This window comes from Copadichromis virginalis, linkage group LG13 (genome assembly GCF_057382275.1).
Source record: "Copadichromis virginalis isolate Kocher_CV1m ecotype Utaka linkage group LG13, C_Virginalis_male_GT1.1, whole genome shotgun sequence".
NCBI classification, from domain to species: Eukaryota; Metazoa; Chordata; class Actinopteri; order Cichliformes; family Cichlidae; genus Copadichromis; species Copadichromis virginalis.
Window position 1 is genome coordinate 23,293,736 of NC_140630.1, and position 20,050 is coordinate 23,313,785.

The 20,050-nt window shown below is 40.3% G+C and overlaps 1 protein-coding gene across 1 annotated transcript in view; it reads right to left on the reverse strand.

Moving 5' to 3' along the window:
* Positions 1 to 20,050, reverse strand: part of macrod2 (mono-ADP ribosylhydrolase 2) — a 493,575-nt gene that overhangs the window by 107,921 nt on the left and 365,604 nt on the right. Inside the window, exon 6 of the mRNA XM_085478096.1 lies at positions 19,157 to 19,278. Coding sequence (XP_085334222.1) covers positions 19,157 to 19,278 — 122 coding nt within the window. The remainder of the gene's footprint in view (positions 1 to 19,156; positions 19,279 to 20,050) is intronic.

Genomic DNA, 20,050 nt, shown 5'->3' on the forward strand with positions numbered 1-20,050 from the left:
ACTTACTCTATGGGTACCCCATGCAGACTGGAGGAGCCAGCGATTGAACCACCAAACTTCTGATTAGTAGAAGACCTGCGCTACCTGCTCTTCCTGATCTTGCAGCCACCTCAAGTGATGACACAAACAGATCTACTTTCTTGACATCCTACCTAACACAACATCTTGATCTGACCTGGCAGTCTGGCCTCTAAATAAAATCTGTGCAATGTTTGTGCTGGAATAACCTTACTATGCTTTCTAATATTTCAGAATACGTATTCTCTAGCTAAATAGACTATTTCAGATTTTTATGATGTTACACAATGAAGAAAGCTAAAAAATCACTGCATGAAGCGATCAGAAACAGATGAGAAGGTTACAATTTAGGATTAAAACAAACTGAAACAGCGTCCATAAAATGTAAAAAGTTAAATATCTTAAAATGACCAATAAGCTATTTTAATTATCATACTTGGAATCAGCTCATAAATATTTTAACTTCAAAGCAGATAACATCTGAAAAACTGTTAACCAATGTTATTTACTGGAAAGCTAACACTTAGACTGTTGTTAGAGGCAGAGCAGAGCACATTATAAAGCAAAAACTTGTATATTTTGTATCAGGTGGCTGTAGCTCAGGTGGCAGAGCAGGTCAGCCACTAATCAGAAAGTCGGTGGTTCGATCCCAGGCTGCCTCCTAGCTGCATGCCAAATATCCTTGGGCAAGATACTAACCCCATGTTTGCCTACTGGTGGTGGTCAGAGGGCCCGGTGGCGCCATTTGTATCTGTCTGGTTGTCCTGTACGAACAATCAATCAAACACTGGTTATAAATAGTGGAAATTAACATACACCAGTTTAGTTCTCCTACTAGAAATAATGGTGCAAAAGCAAATACTGCCCCAAATTTACACTGTGGGCCACTAGGGTATCAAAAATCTTTCATTTTAACATGCAGCTTCTGTTTGAATGCAGGTTTTTATTTGACAATTTATAGTATCTAACATCCGCTTCCTTTAAAGCCTTGAACTTTGCTTTGATTACAATCCTTAGCCTGACATAATTATGATGATCTTATGAAATTTTTATTGTATTTAGCACAAGAGGCATGACATTATAAACCAAAGAGGCATTTTGATTGAATCCTGAGATTGGAGGAAAGAAAGTGATAAATAGAGGAAAATGTATTTGTGGTAATTTTGAGCATCATGTTTGATTTGAATATTTGAGCCTCAGCGCCGAGCAGAGTATAAGACATCATTCAAAATGCCTCGGGGCCTCTAAAGCCTGTGAATATTTCAGCGAGAGCTTAAGATATGTAGAGCATGCATGCGTGGTGTTTAGCATTAGGAGTCATTTGCATTTTGGTGGGTTAAATTACAGGTGGTCATAAAGAAAGTGATCAAAGACATGAATAGGAGGATTCTGTCTGAATCTATCAAGCTGCTGTTTCATGGGGTATCTCAAAGAGAGAGAGCCTCTGAAATACTGAAGATAAAACGGCGTTAAAGGAACAAGCCAAGCCATATATCCTATGAAAGGTAAAAAGGGAGCATACATGGATTTTCAAATATCCATACCCCGTGTCAAACTGTCTCAGTCGAGATTAGCAGCATATGGAGCTAGAAGGTTAGTATTATCAGTAATCCTAAAATATAGCTCGTGATTTGTACCGTAAGAACAGATGATTCCCAAGTGGCTGATCTAAACGAATAGTAAAACAATCAGCGAGCATTTTTCAAGAGACACTAATTTCCATTCACAAATCAACTTCAATAGCACATTTAATCAGGGAAAGGAAGGGGAGGAAGGGTGCTGGTCATGGCGAGTGAAAGCCAGCCTATGGTACCCTTCCAATGTAAGGCTACTAATTAAACATTTTTCCTTTCAAGCCGCCCTTCAACATTTCAAAAGCACCATATCAAAGTGGCTTCAAAGTCAAAATCCCACTCTGAATTTTGAGTTGACAGAACGGCACGAATATGAAGACTGTATGCCCCCTGTCTTTGTGGCAGGACCGATGTGAAACTAAAATCACGTCAGCTGCAGCATGCATACTAATGGCCCGGTCACACTCAGGCTGTGTCCAGTTACAAGAGCCCCAAACCCACCCAAGTGCTTTCAAGTGCCACCGTCAACACAGGAATGATTGCTCGGTTGAAATCAACCCCTTTTGGTGCCCTGCATTATTTACAGTAGTAAAGGGTCACCTACGGCTGAACTGTACACTGGTTTTTAAGGGAGTCAGTGTTACAAGATAACACGCAGAACGAACAATAGCGTGTGGTCAGCGGGGTGGCAAAATGTGGTTGATGTGAAAATAGAGATTAGGCATAGCTGTGCACCAGCAGTCACCCAGAATCAAGGAGGGACTGTCACTGAAGGAGCTGACATCACGAGTGACTACACCAGATAATAACTGAATATAGCATTTAGGCCATTCCCACAGTTAAAATATGACTAAGTAGTATTTTCCCAGCAAGGCAACCGTATTAGAAGCATCAAAGAGAGTGGTTTCACTTCTATATCTATTTTCCTTAAGATAATGAGATAAGTTTGTTTATATAAAATCACCTTTGGGAATTATTTAAGGTTTCTATGCTTAATTAAGGAGCTCTGTGATTCATTTTTGTTGGATTACTCTATTAAGTTTCTAAATGTATAAAATAGTAAAGCTCAGTGAAATATTACCCAGATGAATCAAGCAAAGAATCATAACATATGATAAAAGAGGCCATAACCACATTCCCCACAGCACTATATACAGAATAAAAACTAACATTCATTAAAAGACCCAACCTCATTAACTGCAAATCGAATTGCACACTCCGCCCTGGTGTAGCACTGACCCCTCGGATGCACAGTAAATACATAATTATTATTGAATCACAGGGACACGTTTCCCAATTACAAGAGTGAATGTTTGTCTTTTTTCCTGCGTACTTTACGGCAATGCATTTGACGTAAGACGAGGTTAAGTCTGTTTCTTCCGATTTCTTCTTTGGCCTTGTGCTTTAGGAATAATTACTCAAAGACTCAAAGCAAGCAGCGTTTTTTTGTTTTTTTTCAGCTGGGATTTTAATGGACTTAATGAACTCCCTTTGTTAACAGAAGCTCAGGGTGCTCTGTGATTGCCTTCATCGTGCACAGTTCTGCAACACTTGATATCTCGTCTCATTTGCTCCAGTGATACATAGCCTGTGTGAACTCCGGTGATGCAATATTGTGAAGGAATAAAAGACAGGCGGCAGCATGTTTGTGAGCCAAGGTAGACCGGAGCGAGATGAATAGGCATTAGAAAAAGATGCACAGCGGCAGACAGATAACCAGTACCCAGGATAACTGGAAAGATTTTTTGTTCCTTTTCTAGCCGTTTCCCTCTGCTGCCACGGATTGTGCTTGGGTAGGCTAAACATGCGACTGATCTATCTCCCCACTGAATGTGCAGGGATGAAATTGATATCGATCTCCTACATGGTGCTTGATAAATCCGCAAATAAATCCCACAAAAAACAATAAGAATAATAATCTCAACATGTTAAAGTTTCCTTTAATGTATGCAGAGACTAAGCTATGAAATTGGCAGAAAATGAAACGTATAAAGCCTGTGCTTGATTAAACAGTTAATCTCAAAATTAATTTGCTCATTTGAGATCCATTTGCTAAAATCTAAGATTTCAATATCACACATGCAGTCAGGGAATCCACAAGAAGCATATCAGTGCTGTGGTTTGAGTATGAAAACCTGTTTATCCATGTAGTTCATGGGCAGACTAGGCCCCAGCAGCGCACGTTCGTTTTAAGCTCCCACAACATTAAGCCATAAATCTGAGCTTGCCCAGAGGTAAGAGCAACCAACACTAATTAACAGCAGCGGTATGAGAGGTCAAGGCCTATGTCGTTTTAGCGTGAGAAAACATTATTTTTCAATTTATAGTATATGCGCTGGCCTGGTACGCTTTAAGTAATAAAGCTTGCGGTAGTGTGGGCATGAGCACTAATGTATTTGCTTTACTGTATACTAAAGGGTGCATGTCTCTAAAGTAAATTAATTCCAGCAGTATGAACATAAGTGCTTTCAAATGAGGTGGCTAAATTGTCCTTATAGAAATGACACCTTAGATACAAGAGCCACCTCGGGGAATGTCCATAAAGCCAGATTGCTGATACAAACTAACGCTCAATTTAGGCACACAGCTCAGAATCGGTTTTCAATGAATATGTCTAGCCCTTAAAAGGACTTTGGTCCAAGGACACAGTAAGCTCTGAGGAGGTCAGCTCTCCCTCTGTGCAGACCTGTGGGCCATTCTCTCACACTTTGATCTGGGCTCTGATGATGCTGTGGCAGGCACAGACTCAGGAGTAGAAGGATTAGGGACAGGAGGGACATGGAGAGTGACAGCTTGCTTTGTATTCATTTTATCCCTTATTTTGGGCATAACGTCAGACAGCATGCATACCGATAGCTTCTCTGAGGTGTTTCTTTTTTTAGCTATCAAATCCTCAACCCCTTAAAAGAGAGATCAAAGGCGAGGCAGGCTCATTGATAACTGTATAATGGCTCACTTTGAGAGAACAGGCTTTTTGCTAAGATGGGCGCGTGGTGGAAACTGCAAACTATTAGTCATGCTGTCGGCTCATTTCCATATGTGTTTTATTGTCTCGTGAGCAAAGGCTACTGCACCTACTCACACTTATTGCACTCATGGTAGATCTAATGATATTCGTACCTACGGCAAAAACAAAGGGCCTTGTATCTCATTGTCTCTGTATGAAATACGTCTTGAAAGGTGACAACAATAATACACGTTTCATTTTATGCGTCTCTTTGATGAGCCTATAGCACCTCTGCTTGTCTGGGAACATGGAGCTACATAAAAGCACAGCTTTCTCAGAAATTACTGTTATTACTGGCTGAATAACAGTTCACTAACTCACAGAGCTTACACAAGATCTACAAACAGCAAGTTCATATACGTGTTTTTTTTCCATTTTTCTTTTGTTTCTTTTTACAGTGTCAGCAGTGGTGATATGTGCGAGGCCAAATTCATAGTTAAACATGAAACTAAAATAACATTTATTGCAAATTTCCTTTCTTCATTTTTAGTTGATGACACTTTAAGATATAAGCCACAGTTTGAGTATAAAGTGATCACATTAATATTGTAGCATAGCAGGCGTCATATTGCATTATGCATCAAGAAATGTCGCTCTCCTTTATTTGATGCCAGCTGCCAAAATAAAAAAATCCAATAATGCTAAATAATATTAGCTTTCCTTGGAGCTTCTATGTGAGATTATACACAAAGTCCCACCTGATATCACTGTGTGTTGTTAAAGCCACAGTAAAGAGAGTTTTACGACTACCATTTCATTGTAATATTGAAAAGAAAAGTATTTTCAGTGGGACTACAATTTAGGTGGGGGACTCGTCCTGCTCTCGCCTTCTCCCTGACTCGTGCTTTTTGAGAACTTTGCAGGATAGACACCGGGTGTTTTAGATGTAAACACGGCATGAAAGTGATTGCGGTGGAATGAACTGCACTGAGGATACCCTTCAGACCTTGTCTCATCCATTGTCCCCACATTTTTACTCATCTAAAACTGCACAGACACTGAACCTATCTGACATCTGAACACAGAGGTGTCTTCTTGCCAACCTCGAGGGGAGAAGATAATAAACTTGTCACGTAGCAAACTTCCTTTATTCATGACAGGTACAGGGATATTGGGGATCAACAGATGTGAAAGAATCGGTAGGAGTGCTCCCGAAGGCTTGTTGCCATCTTCAAGTAGTCCTGTCACTTTTACACTACAGTGCAGGATATGGATATAAAGTATGAGGCTATAAAAGCAGTGTTTTGAAACATTGGGGCGTTAGTGGATTTATTGAGTGTAAAAGCCTTTTGAAGGATTGCCTGTTCAAAGTATCTACCTTTAAATCCCAGAGGAGATTTATTTCACCAAGGATTCTGGCCTAATCAAAATCTGCATACAGACAAGCTGGTTACAAGTTAGATAGCTTTCTACAAGCATGGTGACTCAGAGAAAATATACACTAATATACACATTCGGCACCGCAAATTATGGAGGGATATGAAGGAGTGAGGGGCTATTGTGTGACTGCATGAGGCGGTGGTCATCATTAAAGTGCTTAATAGACCATGACGCCTGTAGGACCTGACAGGCAAGCTGGGCAGAGTGGAGGTTCCAGAGAGAGGGTCACCTTCATGTAGAGACAGCTCTGTCACACTGGGGTCGTGAAGAGAGCCACTCTGCCACTGTGGCCTGGCTCAGACAATACATGTATATGGTCAGCCAAGCAGAACAACAAGTCCCCCGCCTCTTTCAGATTCCAACCAAAAAGAAACAGACCTGCAGAGAATTTAGGCCCTGGACAGAAATGTACTTCCAGCTGCTGCACAAGCTTACCGTGTAATTATTTATACCAGATATGTGCAACAATATTGCTTAAAATAGTCTCCTAAATGGATTATAATCTACAATTCTTACCTCAATAGATTTTAGATAACTAGGTAACTATTCACTAGAAGTACAATTAGTACAAATAGTGACTAAAATTGCCAAACTGTGGTAATATCTTCTTGTTTAATTATGCAGAGGTGGAGCATGGAGCTCATTTTAAGGTCGCTGGGTCAAAGACACTCTTATTTCTGTCAGTGTAAAGAAGTTTAGCTGCACATTGAATCCCTCAGATATCTTGTTAGCGACAGGAATTTCAAATAGTATAACCCAGTTTTTCTACATGCTAAAGAAATGTTGCTGTAGTAAATGAAAGGCATCTGCCAGAACGACTCTTTGGGCTTAAATTGTAAGAAAGAAAATGCGCTACAGAATAAGTTGTGGTAGCTCTTTCCGCAGTAATTATGAAACAGAAGGCTTTTGATAATAGAAATGTTTGTTTGAAGAAAATTACCCTTTTTATATTTAGTTTACCGTGAACACATTGTAAACACTTTTTACAGTAGATAATGAAAAGGCAGGAAACTCTCTCATTTTACTGTTTATTTATTACTAAATTACTTATGTGTGGTATAAATGGCCATGCAGGAGATCTTGATCAGTAGGAAAAGCTGTAAAACATATTATCCAAAGCCATCCAGTGGGCTAGATTATAGTCTTTGACAGGGCTAATTCTGGCCCCTGAGCCTTATGTTTGATGCCCCAGATATAGAGCAAAACGCTAAAAATGGTGGTAAAACCTGCCACACTAACATTAAGAGCAGTAGAGGACCTGCTGTCTAATGTATGTAGATGAAGATTCTTGTTGATCACAGTAAAATCTCAGAGCTGCATCACAAAGAGTTGCTGTCTCGGTCTGAGCACAGGTGCATCCTCAAAATGAGTAGGAATAACGTCCAAAACGAAAGAGAGGGGACATATTACTCAAGGTCACGGTGAATTGCAGAAGCATTGGCACTGCGGATTGATTAGGAGTACAGGGAGCAGCTGGCTGAGAGGAAACCGGAAGGTGACTGAAGGAATCACCAGGTGGCTCGTGTGAATTATTACACTATCCTCCCAACTCTGCCTGCCTTCATAGCACACAATGCTGGTGTGAAGTGATCTTGTCACATGCAGTTTGCATCTGGACTGATCTGATCTGATTTCCATGCAAGGTAACGTCTAATGACGCCGTGTACAATTTGGTGAGAAACTAGATTTGTGTCTCTGGTTTGATTCGAACTATATGGATAACTTTCCCCCCCACAAATGGCCAGAGGATAATAAAGCTAATTACAGTTTTCTAAATGTGGAGTTCATCATGAATATTGATAAAGAATTAATTAGTTGCTAAAAGTGGAAAACCATTTTCTCCACACCAAATACATCACATGTTTTTGGAGCAAAACTGCACTGGATCCCTCTAAAGGAAGTCTCACATTCGGCTACAAGAAATAATTTGACCAAACAATCCTGCCACTTGGGAAATATCATTTCTTTGAAAAACTAAAAGAGTGCATCTATTTTCAAATAATTTCTCTTAATCAGTAACTGGATGCAAGCACAAAAAACCCCACAGCTCACTGATTAGTATTTAGTGTGAATCATAACATGGATAAGAGACTATTATGTACTTCCTCATGACTTAACGTCGTCCTGCAAGACTGGACTCATTTACAGTAGGAATTTAAAGCCGTGATCGTCTTAATTAATCCCAAACAATATGTTGCGTATCCTTATCTCAACTCACTTCTTTTCCAATTTCATAATAGGGCCTTTTTACTGCATCAGTGTGTGGTTAGTATACTGTAGCGTGCTCATTCTTTTAATTGCTCAGTGACTTTGCTGTGCTGAGTCCAGATAAAGGGAAGAGTTCCTGTAAGGGAAATTATCAGATGAAGTGCTTTCTCAATATCCCAATTGATCGGTGTCCTTTGTGCTCAGTGCTCTGCAGATCAAAAAGCGCCGTCCTCCTCTGTGCAACAAATACTGCACGCACACACGCACGGATACACATATCCAACTCTGTCGCAAGAATAAGACAGTTGTTCAAAGTCACGCTACGCAAACACTGCGCTCTATTACACCTGATTAATCTTCTGCGACAATTTCTGGCATATTTAAAAAAGATTTTTAATATGTCGTTCCATGTTCAACTCGTTACGGTTTTTGTTCTCCTACGACGGGGCTCAGATCCTACAGAAAGAGCACATAACATTTTATTCCTTGCATGTCGTCGTTACCGGGGGTTTATGAATGTGACATTTGACATTAAGCCGAGTAAGATTTGGAGGTTATCTGGCGTTCCAAGCTGTGAGTAAGAAGTCAAACCATGAAACACGATTCGCCCATGTGTTCTTTCTGGCAGATAATTCATTCAGGAGATGGCACGGCGACTAAATCTTTGAGCTAACTACATCTATATGGAAAATCAGTGTATAGGTGCACTAATGGCTGTTTTAAATTTAAAACTGTCCTATGGTAAAGACACTTGTGGCATCATTCATAAAAGGCTACTGTGACATTTATGATGTTAAGGTCGCTGGATGACAATAAAAGGAATCTTTTAAATGACCCCATTTAAATTATTACTACAGTAGGCCTACTTCATAATGATTTAATGCTAACATCCTGTATAATTCTTAATTAACTTGGAGCAAGAACGTGGACGGACTAGCTGCACGTTGAAAATCAGGTGTCAAATATTCAGCTGCTAAATGCCTTCGCTATCGAAAATTGAATCACCAAAATAATCAGAAAACACTTGTCCACAGAGAAATAGCCTGTTTCCAGCAGAGTGCAGATAATTCAGGTAAATGTTAGGAGTCAAGCAACAAGGCCATGCTTATATTTTCCTTTATCTTTTTTTCAAATATTACTAAACGGTAAGATAATTTTGTGGAAGTAAAGCTGAATTCTCTGTCCAAACACAAATGTCACTGATAGTAGACAGGAAGTTAAAAAAACAACAACAGAAAACATTTGCTGGGGCAGAAACAGGTATTTTACATCTCCGTTGAAATCTTCAGCATCAAAGCAATACAATTCTGCAGCGTGAGACCCAATATATTTCTCTCATAAACCTGTGAAAGGTGCTGCATTGCCTCCTGAATTGCTGAGTAGGATCAATCTGAGCCAGTTTAACATCGTGAGTCTATCAGCTCAGGCCAGGCACAGCGCATCAGCCCTCGTTAGCGATGACCTTGGGAGATAATCATGGCACTAAACCGGGTATATATGTGTGGGGTAACAGCACTGTAATTAACAAAATATGCAGGAGAACATAAACACTGGCTTGTCTGCCTATGCGCACAATTATTCCCCTGCTCAAGCCTGCAGGTGGAAGGCTGCGGATCTGATAACAAAATGATGAGTGGGCAAGACTTTGTCCCTGTGTATGTTTGTGGATAAATCAACGATTTTGCATAGAGCGTCCTGATATTCTCATAAGCTAGAATAAATATGGTCTGGACAAATGGTCATCTAATCATGTTTTGTTCCAAGTTTGCTTTCGCCAAATCGAACATCAATGAGCACAATATGTACGCAGCTGATAGGCAGTATAATCTAAATTTCTGACTGTATAGCCAGGATGAAGATATGTAGTTATTCATATCTAAAATGCACAAAACACTACAGAGACTCCCAAGGCTTCCAGTACCTGTCAGCTCTCTATGTTAAGCATTCTCTTTGATAAAACACATGGGAACCGATGCATAAACAAAGAGTGGTGCTTAGTATATTTTAGCTTCTAAATTTTAAGCATGTTTTATGGGAGGGGGAAATGCATGTATTGAAAAGGAGCCAGCAGTATGATATTAAGATTTAAGTCGCTGTATGTGCTCAACAAGACATGACTCACTAAAAAGTAAGTAAAATAAAATATCAGAGCCTAATTAAGTCAGAAAGGAGGAAATATCAACGACAAGATGAAGTTTAAGAGGATTGAAAGGCACTATCTCTTTTTCCAAAGGGGATTTAAGAGGATCAAAGGGGTGGCTTTGTTTTCTTCTTCTTCCTCCTCTCTCTCATTTTTAAACAAACCAATTACTCTCATTAATAAACCAATTACTACACAGTCTGCTTGTCATTTCAATTTCTGTGTTCCTGTGATATATATTTTTACAGTACTTCTAAAATGCAAAACCAACTTTGAGCTATGGACTTCCCAGTTGCACACCATACAATAAAGGGTGGAATAATCAGGAAAACCCTTCATCAGACTACTAACGTGATGTTCATACAGTGCATAATGCTGTGTCTTGAGATACTGATCCAGTATAAAAGAAACTCACAGAACAATAAACTTTTGCAACATCCATATTAACCTGATATGCTATCTGTTTTTTTTTGCCTTGAAAAGATGCCATGTGTAGTGAAATAAATGTCCCCAATGTGCCGATCCAGGGCTAGAGAGACCTTGTAGTCCAACCAAACACGTCTGTAAGTCCAGAGACTATGATTGAAGGATAATTGGGTGCAAGCTTGTTGAAATGGAACCCTGTGATAGACCAGGAAATTCCAGTTTCATGGACACGGCTCTGGCAAGGTCACAACTGGGTTCGACACCTGGCTTCGTAAACGCCCCAAATGAAAACACCTCGAGGGAGCGTTTTGAGGCTAACTAGATTCAACACTAGAGTAAAGCTGGCTTTCACACCCGTGCTAAAGCTACTAACATTGCTAATAGATCACATGTTCACAATGATCTTGTGTTTTTTTAATTAAAAAAAAAAGCATTTTAAATGCTGTGCTTTAAAAGATTAGATATTCTCAGTGCCCTACATGGAAAAAGCAAACAAAAAAAACATGAAATGTATTTTCTGATACAGACTCGTGTTAAAAGTCTTGGCTTTTAGGTTTAAGTGCATCCATCTGCGAGTGCTAAATTGAAACTGTTCCTATGCATATCACGATCACAGATGCACCATCTGGATGTCTGGATTGGTGGTAAAAGATTAGCTGCTGATTTGCACATGATACAAAAGGTTTTCTGTGATTCTTCCTTTGTGTACTCTGTTTGAACAGACTCGCCCACAGGCATCGTCTCAAATTGAAATCATAAATTGTATTGAGTATTTCTCATTTATCTATTTGCTGGCAATCAATTGCCATGGGATCAAACTGTCGGCCACACAACTTGTGGAGTACCCGCTCTACCACCCGAGCCATGACTGAATAAACCCAGGGGACACTTTTGCATCTGTAACAAGATGACCAGGAGTGTTAGAGGCGTCTCTGTTTTCACACACACACACACGGCACAGGCGTTGCTGGCTGGACTGATTCGGCATGGTAATTATCTATAATGATGTAAACAAGAAGTCATTCCACTCAGTTTGCTGCCGATGAACACCAATCTGTTGCAGTATCCATGAGACTGCTGGGATTTACTCAGTTGAAGCGTAACTGTCAGGCTATGAGAAAAGCCTTCGTATGTACAATAATGTATCTCACATCCCTCCTCCATGCTCAGTTCCTTTGATCAAAGAAGAAGCATTTATCAGATGGTGGCGGAAATGTTTGATGACACAGGTATTTCAGACTCGAGCACGACTCGAAACAGATGGGAGCCTACTGGTGGAAAAACAAGCTTTGAGCAAGGACCAGAACATTTTTGTCTGTACTGGTTCAGGCTGAGGAGATTTCAAAGCAAACAAATGCCACCGTCCACGTATCGTCTGTTCGAGAGTTTTTCTTTTGTCACAAACAATGTGATTCAAACGAAGCCTCCTTCAGGCAAATGACTTGTGAGTTTCTTTGAAAATCAGCATTGTTCCAAATGGCCCGTTCCAAAACTGCGCTTTAGCTGAACGAGACACCGCTAATCAGACCTAATTATCGCTATTATTCTGTTGGGTTGATCTCTAAGCTCGTAGCCTGTTTAAACTCTCTGCATTCTCTGAAAGTCAAAGCACAGGTAAGGAGCGACTCACTTTCTCATTCCTGTTGTGAAGCGGCGACAAAGGTAGACAGAAATGCCTTTTGTTCCCCTGCATTGCCCACATTCTTCAGGTATGTTTAATTAATGCATGCTTATTGTGGTGTTCGTTCTCATGGCGTCTGGTGGGAACGACATCTGTTCAATCAACAACTTCCTCTGACAGTCCCTCAGTTGGGAGCGAGCTGTCGCTTCTATTCTCAGATGGTACCACAGAGAGATGTGAGCTTCATAGAAATTCAGGAGACTCCTCACAGTCAGGTATAGCAGAAGAGAAAAAGATGAAGTAAAACTAGCCTGAGAGCTGAGTGGGTCTTATACTACTTGACTATGCTTTAGTACTTAAATTATGGGAAGCACTTTTATTATTGTCAGGGAATATTAACATATCATGCAATTGCTGCCATTTTCCTCATAGAACAACTAGATGGAGTAGCCTTTAGTGGAAGACAGAGCTTAGTGTGATTGATGTGGGCTCACTCTGCTTGTAATCAAGACACTAGCATGTTCGTATCAGCCCTCTGCACATAGACACTCTGGAGATTACCTCTTCTATACCCATCAGCTGTGATTGCCCCTCTCAAGGTGTGCAGAAATGTCACGTTTTACATATCCTAACATTTCACCTCACATAAAGTTCTGAAGTTTTCCCCGAGTGAAGGGCTGTCACGGGAAGGTGATACGGCGGGGCTTTGACTTCTCCTTGCACCTGAAGCTCCTCCTTCCCCCTGTGGTTGACTCCTTCTGTATTAGGTTGCTCAGGTAATTGGGGTTCCAGTGGTCATTAACTCCGACTAGGTGGCATACCACGGCAACCACTATCACTATAATTGGATCTAATTGGCCCAGTGTTGCCAATGATTTGGATCAGACAAATAGAAATGACTAATTTAAATGTCGGTGTGACCTTTTGAAAGCTTCAGACTAATTAACTTTTGTCGATGCAAGCAGGTAATGTAGTGTATGTGGAAGTGTGCTCCTAGCAATGATTGGTTACAGAAGGGGCCTGTGTTATAATCACATACTGTGTCTAATTTAAGAACAACACCCTATAAATTCAGTGCACTACAGTTTCTCCATAAAGCCTTGGTGTCTCGATTTATTCTAGATTTTTCATTGCACTAATACGGATTTTAAAAAGCTAGATTGCTCACATATTAACAAAACAAACCAAAGCCTAGCTGAAAAATAAAGCACAGTGTCTGCACAGATGAGTATAATAATCACAACTGGAAAGCTAAATTTACAAAAATAAATTTCTGCTGACATCGAGAAAATGAAAATGGACTGCAAATATGTCTCGCTGTGGACCAAAAAATATTTACATGTCATTAAAAAATTATTTCAAGATGTGATTAAAAACGTCTGGGACTTGTTCCATAAAAATCATTAAAAAACATCTTATTTAAATTTGGTCAATGTCCCTTTTAGGGCCCACTTCTCATGTACCTCTGGACTTCAGCACGACTGCTATTTTTGGATCACTCCACTGAAGTCTTAATCTGGCCCTTTGCGCTTGTGCTGCTGCAGTGTGCTAAGGATCTTTTCCATGGTATCAAAACAGTAACCCTTCGTGGCAATTTTAACTTTGGGAACATGGATGAACATTTGGATGCTCTCACCCAGAGGAACGGCACAAAGCAAAGCAAAAAAAAAAGACAAGCTAGCTCCTGGTGGAAACTTTGACTGCACTAATAATTTAAAAACAATAGAGTCCTGATGAGGTCACGTCTCATCATCAGACATTATCCTGCATAGAAAAGTCAATCTGAAAAGGAGATTTTTGTTTGAGTTGTGCACATTTTACATTCATAGTGAAACTGCAGAAAGGCTAGCAATCTAAAAATATCTGTAATGCTAAAAATGCGCGAGGAGATAATCTTGAAGGGCAAACTTTTTATTACACCTAATAAATTATATGAACCAATCACATACATCCAGTATACATATCCACCAATTACACATATGAGTGGACTGGTCTGCAATACATTTAAGTGCAGTAGATTTTTACTGCAAAGTAAAGTAATAAAGTTGTACAACAAAAAAGGTACCGTTTGTTAGTCACACAGTTACTATGTATCTCTATGAAATATATGGGGGTTTATATTTATAACTACAATAACATTAACTAAATGCAATACCAGGTGATGAAGGTACAAAAACAACTATATTTTGCAAGCAGATGAGCAGGAAACATCTTAAAAAACAGAAAGAGGAGAGAAGTACACAGAGGAATGGTTTGTGCGTGACCTGCTCAGTACATAAATGAAAATTAATTAATCACTTGGGAAGTGGGTACACCAAAATGGAAAAGGATGAAGTACAAAGTCGTTAAGTTTGATATGGCAATATTTAGACACATAAATAAGAACAAAGACCCTCTAGTGCACTTAAACGCAGTAGTAAAAAACACATTTTCAATATCACGGGTGACCCACATTAAGAAAGATGGAACAGTAAATGTTATTTACTGCATATTTTATATCATTCTTGAGAGCCGATAGGATGCTGTTAAAACTCGAAGACCAAAACAGAACATAAGTCAAGGTTAAATTCAACTTCTCACGCAAATCCCAGAGTGTCTCTATCTTGACGCCACCTTGGGGGCAAGTTCACTATAATACAAGGGTTTGTTTTGTCACTGTCATGTCAAACACATTATCCAGTAGGAGCTATCAGCTGTCATCCTCTAGCCGAGTGTGCATGTTTATAAGATATTGTTTGTGGGAATGCATTTTGGGAACGCTCTCGGGCAAAATGAATGAAAGCTAATGCTCCTAGCAGCCTTGGAAAAAGCCCACAGAGAAAGGGGGGGAGCTAATCCTATCATTCTACACCATTCATCTGCAATCCACTTGGCTTTCAGCATTTTCCTCAACGGGCAATTTGTGGCTTCCCTGCTGGATCTCCTCGAAGCCTGTGTGTTATGACTGCTAAACACTTCCAGGCCGCATGGGAGTCAGAGAGGAGGCCACTAAATACAGTCTGCGACCCTGTCACTGTCCGCACTGGCAGCTGCCAACCCACGATATGCTGCCAGAAATAGCTTAATGACAAACAGTTTCACAAGCCATCAAACTGTGGCCCGTCAAAGTCAAATTGTGAACAAAAAAGAGGCACGCAATAGCCACAAAATCACTAGTCAACAAGTAAAACGCTCCCTCTATCTCATGTACCATGACATAAAATCTTAGTTCTAATATCTTGACAAGATACTCTCCGAAAGGATAATACAAATAAAGACTTGGGTATTTTTTATGTTAAAAGTCATACTGTAGTATAAGTGGTTAATATAGTTTCTGAGCTTGAATCTGAATGACTTCCAGATGGTGGCGTCTCCCTCCATATCTCTTTCTGCCTGATAGACGCTATACTTGCTTCCAGGGAAGAATCTGAGCAGCTGTCCATGGCTAACTATAATGGGGGACCTGTATTACCGTCTCCTCAGTTCAGGCTTTTCAGCTCTTTGGAGACAAGCCCCCATATGCATGTAAAGCACACACACTCCCAAGTGTATTAATAAAATATACATGTACACAGGTGAATGACTTTACTTTTATCAAGTAATGAAAACCTTAACTTGAAGAAATACCCTTTGAGTTATGAACTTCATTAGCAAGTTTCTTGGCTGCAAAAGAACTGCATGTCCTATGATTTGTTAGGACCTCTGCACACAGACACATTACAGAAAATCTTTATTTGTCTGATTTCCTTTAGGAAAAACCTTTTCATATATCACAGAAACCTTTATCAGAGCCATCTAGAATATTCTTGCTGTAAAAGGGCAGTTAGTGTTATTATCACTTATTACTACATAACTACAATCAATCTTTAAACAAGTCCAATATTTCCTCTTTGGGTCTTCACCTGAGTCTCTTTTGGAAACAACAACATAGTGTAGTGTAACAAGCAATGAGCAGAGGAGGGGGCTGTTTGACAACATGCTGCTCAATAGTCCAGAGCTGCAACTTTCCTGCAAAGCTCCCATAGCTCCCCTGTGTGTTGCTGGAACGCTGGCATCCTGGCTGTGGGCTATGGTCAGTCAGAGCCCAGGGAGCTGTGACAGCCTGCTGCTCTTTCAGCCGCAGAAAAAAAAGCAAAAAAAAAAAAAAAAAAAAGCACTGAAGCATAAGAGTCCTCTAGGCAGAGAAGAAATGAGCAAAGATGCTGCAGTAACACAGGCACACTCACATATGCCTGAGGATGACGCACGTAAAAGGCAAAGTTTATGTGTGCACAAACACATGCTATCACTATTCTGCGTGCACTGCAGTCAAATGATTTGGAAAAACACGCTTCAACGGCACATCGTCCAGTCTGCTATTTATCCAGAGAACAAGACAAAATGCAAAATCGGTCAAGCGGTAAAAGTATTCTACTGTATATCCTACAAGTGTTGCAGGACATTTAACCCATACAAATATTACGCTGAAAATTTACCCCCAAAAAATCAGAAACATTTCTGCAACCCATCCAGGAACTGCCTGAGGTTTTCTAAAAGTCATACTTTCGATCTTCCTCACTTCCATTCCAGCAGAGCTGCAAATCAGCCCAGCACAGTGTAGGAGAAGGAATGCTCTTCTATCTAATTTCTAACCACTGGAATACTAGTAAGCACGCACTCACGCACTGAGCTGCCCTAAGGTAAAGGAAGTGCATTTTCAGTCCTGAAATTTAGTGGTACTCTCTGTAAACTCCCCATCTTGACATGCTACATGCACAAGAAGTTTCTGATATGATGACTGTGGTAGCCATACCGTTGTGGAGCCCGAAGGGTGGCTTTGAGCTCAAAGAAATGGGGATTAGCAACCAATCGGTTCTCCTTTCATGCTCAAGTTTATCTTGTGTTAAGCTTTGTTTTGACTCCTATTCCTGTGTAATGCCCTGGAATCCCCTTTAGGGAGGCAGCCATCTACGATTCCCTGTTGTCCTGCCTTCCTTTGCCCACTTTACAGACCCACTTGGCAGCGGGCCTGTCGTCAGTGGGATCTCTCAAACAGCAAACCTCATAGTGAGACCCTTTCAGAGAGGCTGAAATGAGCTTAGAGCTGAACAGCTAACCAGAAACTTAGACACATTGTGTTATGCACCAAGAGCCTGTGAGATAGTCGGTTAACAAAGAATTAGCAGAGAACCCTTTCAGCCTCTCTTCAAGTGTGTCTTGCATATCAAGGCAAGCTGGACTAAAACTAAATCAGGGCCACAGCCTTGCTTGAAGAAAGAAACAGCTATTTCCTTTTCGGTTTGGTAAAAAAGGCTGTCTATTGTCCTTGCAGCAAGGAGAGACCAAATGGACTGTGGCTAAGATAATGTAATGTTCATCCTACAAGGCCAGCCAATCACAGAAAACCACTGTTTTCACTGAAGGCCTGCTCAACTCACAACAGCTGTGTAAATATATTAGACAGAATCCTGCCTGCTCCTAGTAAAAACAGAAACTCTGTTTCTTATAAATATATGGATTATTGTATAAATAAATCAAGAGATAGACCTAATCTAAATAAATCTTTGGAATGTGCAAAAAAACAAGGATTTTGTGGTTTGTGGATGAAAGCACGTAAGCAAGGTGGTGGGTTCCCGTGAAGAGGCCCGAGATGCCAAGTGATTTTGCCGAGGTGCTCCCTTTGCCAGTGAGTTCTTGAGCAGAACACAGTGTAATTGCGTAATATGCTAATGCAATGTCACGCTTGTGACTCATCTTTAGTGGATGTAACTATTTGAGAAGTTGCAGAATACTTGCCGCTCATTCTCATACAACCTCGAAGCAGCAAAACCCAACTACTTCAGACATTTGGCTTCACAATCCATTTAATTGCAACATAGAGGTGTCTGTTGCACTCACAATAAGTCATCTATAGAGCAGGAATTTGTCAACATCGTCTTTAATGAAACCGGCACTCATGTATGTCTCATTTTTCTTCCATCGATTGACTTCTGATGAGGCTGCAGGATAGTACACTGACACAGAAAGTGGGATTTGTGGATATTTGGTGTGACACTGTTTTACCCTCTGTGGGCAGGGCAAATCCATATATCACACAGCCCAGCCTGAAACATACAGTCCGCGCATGGCTAGAAGCTTAGATAGTGTGTGAATGATCATCTGCCAGCTGTGGATTGTGTGGGCATTGTCTCATCTAAAGCCCTTATGATTCAGTCGCATGCACCGTACCCATTGTTCTTCTGCTGTTTTAAAGAAGAAAATTCAGCTTGAAGAGGTGGCACAGATGTGTCCAAGAAACATCACAAATTACTTCTTGGTGCGGGAGACTTAATTTCTTGAAAACAAAAATGACACATCACAAATCTACACCAAAGCCTTTGTGGAATTTGAGAAAGGGCAGAGTTTTTTAACCTTAAAGTGGGTTGCCAAACAAAAAAAAAGAAAAATAACAGCGTGGTTATTCACAGTCGTAAAATAGAGAGGTGGGTACAAAGGCCTGCCTTTCATTTAATCACAACCCAAAGTAGTCTACATGAAAAGCCTTCATTTGACAAACATGAAACATTACCATTTTGTTGTGTTCTCTGTTGCTTTTGTTTAAATAAAGAAGATTAAGGCTTTTCAGAACTGTATCTAAAATGAAAGATGCTAAATCCTTTTGTTCCCGTACCTTTTCCAAATTTCCAAAATTTTCAAACACAGCTTTTCTCACTGAAGGCTTACTCGCTGTTAAACAAAAACACCAAAAGCATATAATTTGTGTGTTTTAAACTGCTCTGAACAGAGTCCAGTTTTTCCTCAGCCTGGCAGTGCACTGTACTCACCACAGTCTTCAAGTCATGCTCCTTCATCAGGTCGAGGGAGTTCTGGTAGCAGGAGGTGAGGTCATTAGTCTCTGTAGGGCCCACATGACCTCTGGCCACCGGCCCCACGGTGTGGATCACATCTGTCGGAACAGGACAAACACAAGCTCGTTTGTAAGTAAGCACGGCCTACTTTTAGCAAGGATAAATGTTTGAAGCTCTGTGGTGGTAAGTGGAAGGCTATAAAAACAATCTGCAAAATCATCAGCAAAATACACAACGTGGGAAAGTTTGTCTTCACAATGAGACAATGAAGAAGGCAAGATGAACCTGCTACCTAAGTGAGTGCATTTATTTAGTAAATGAAGCAGCAGCTTAGATAGAAAATCAATTACAAGATTCTTTTATGCTATCCACTCAAATATTCATATCTCTCCCTGTACTCTCTTTCCCTTCGCATAGTAATGTCTTTACCTGTCAATCACTGGTCTCCTTGTCTGGCCTGGCCAGACCGAAGAATGCAACTTCTTAAATGAATCATAGGCGCGATGACAGGAAAGCAGAAAAGAATCGACTCGGTGACTTGACAGAAACATAATCTTCTGCATTCTGCGTGGCTACCCTTGGCCTTCTCAATGTTGGACAGGCCAGGTCAGCATCAATATACAGGATGTTACTCTGCAACGCCCACATAGCATACCGGGTAGATCACAAAGACTAACTACGAAGAAAAATAATTTATGCAAAAAACAAAAGTCTGCAACAAAAATGATTATATACATGATGACTCACCAAAAGTCATGATGCCATTCTTCTGTTTATTCAAACCCAGACAGTACTAATATTTCACTATATCCAGCAGTGCGGGCCAGTAAATCTTCATTTTTAAGCAAATTAAATATAGATCATTTCTGA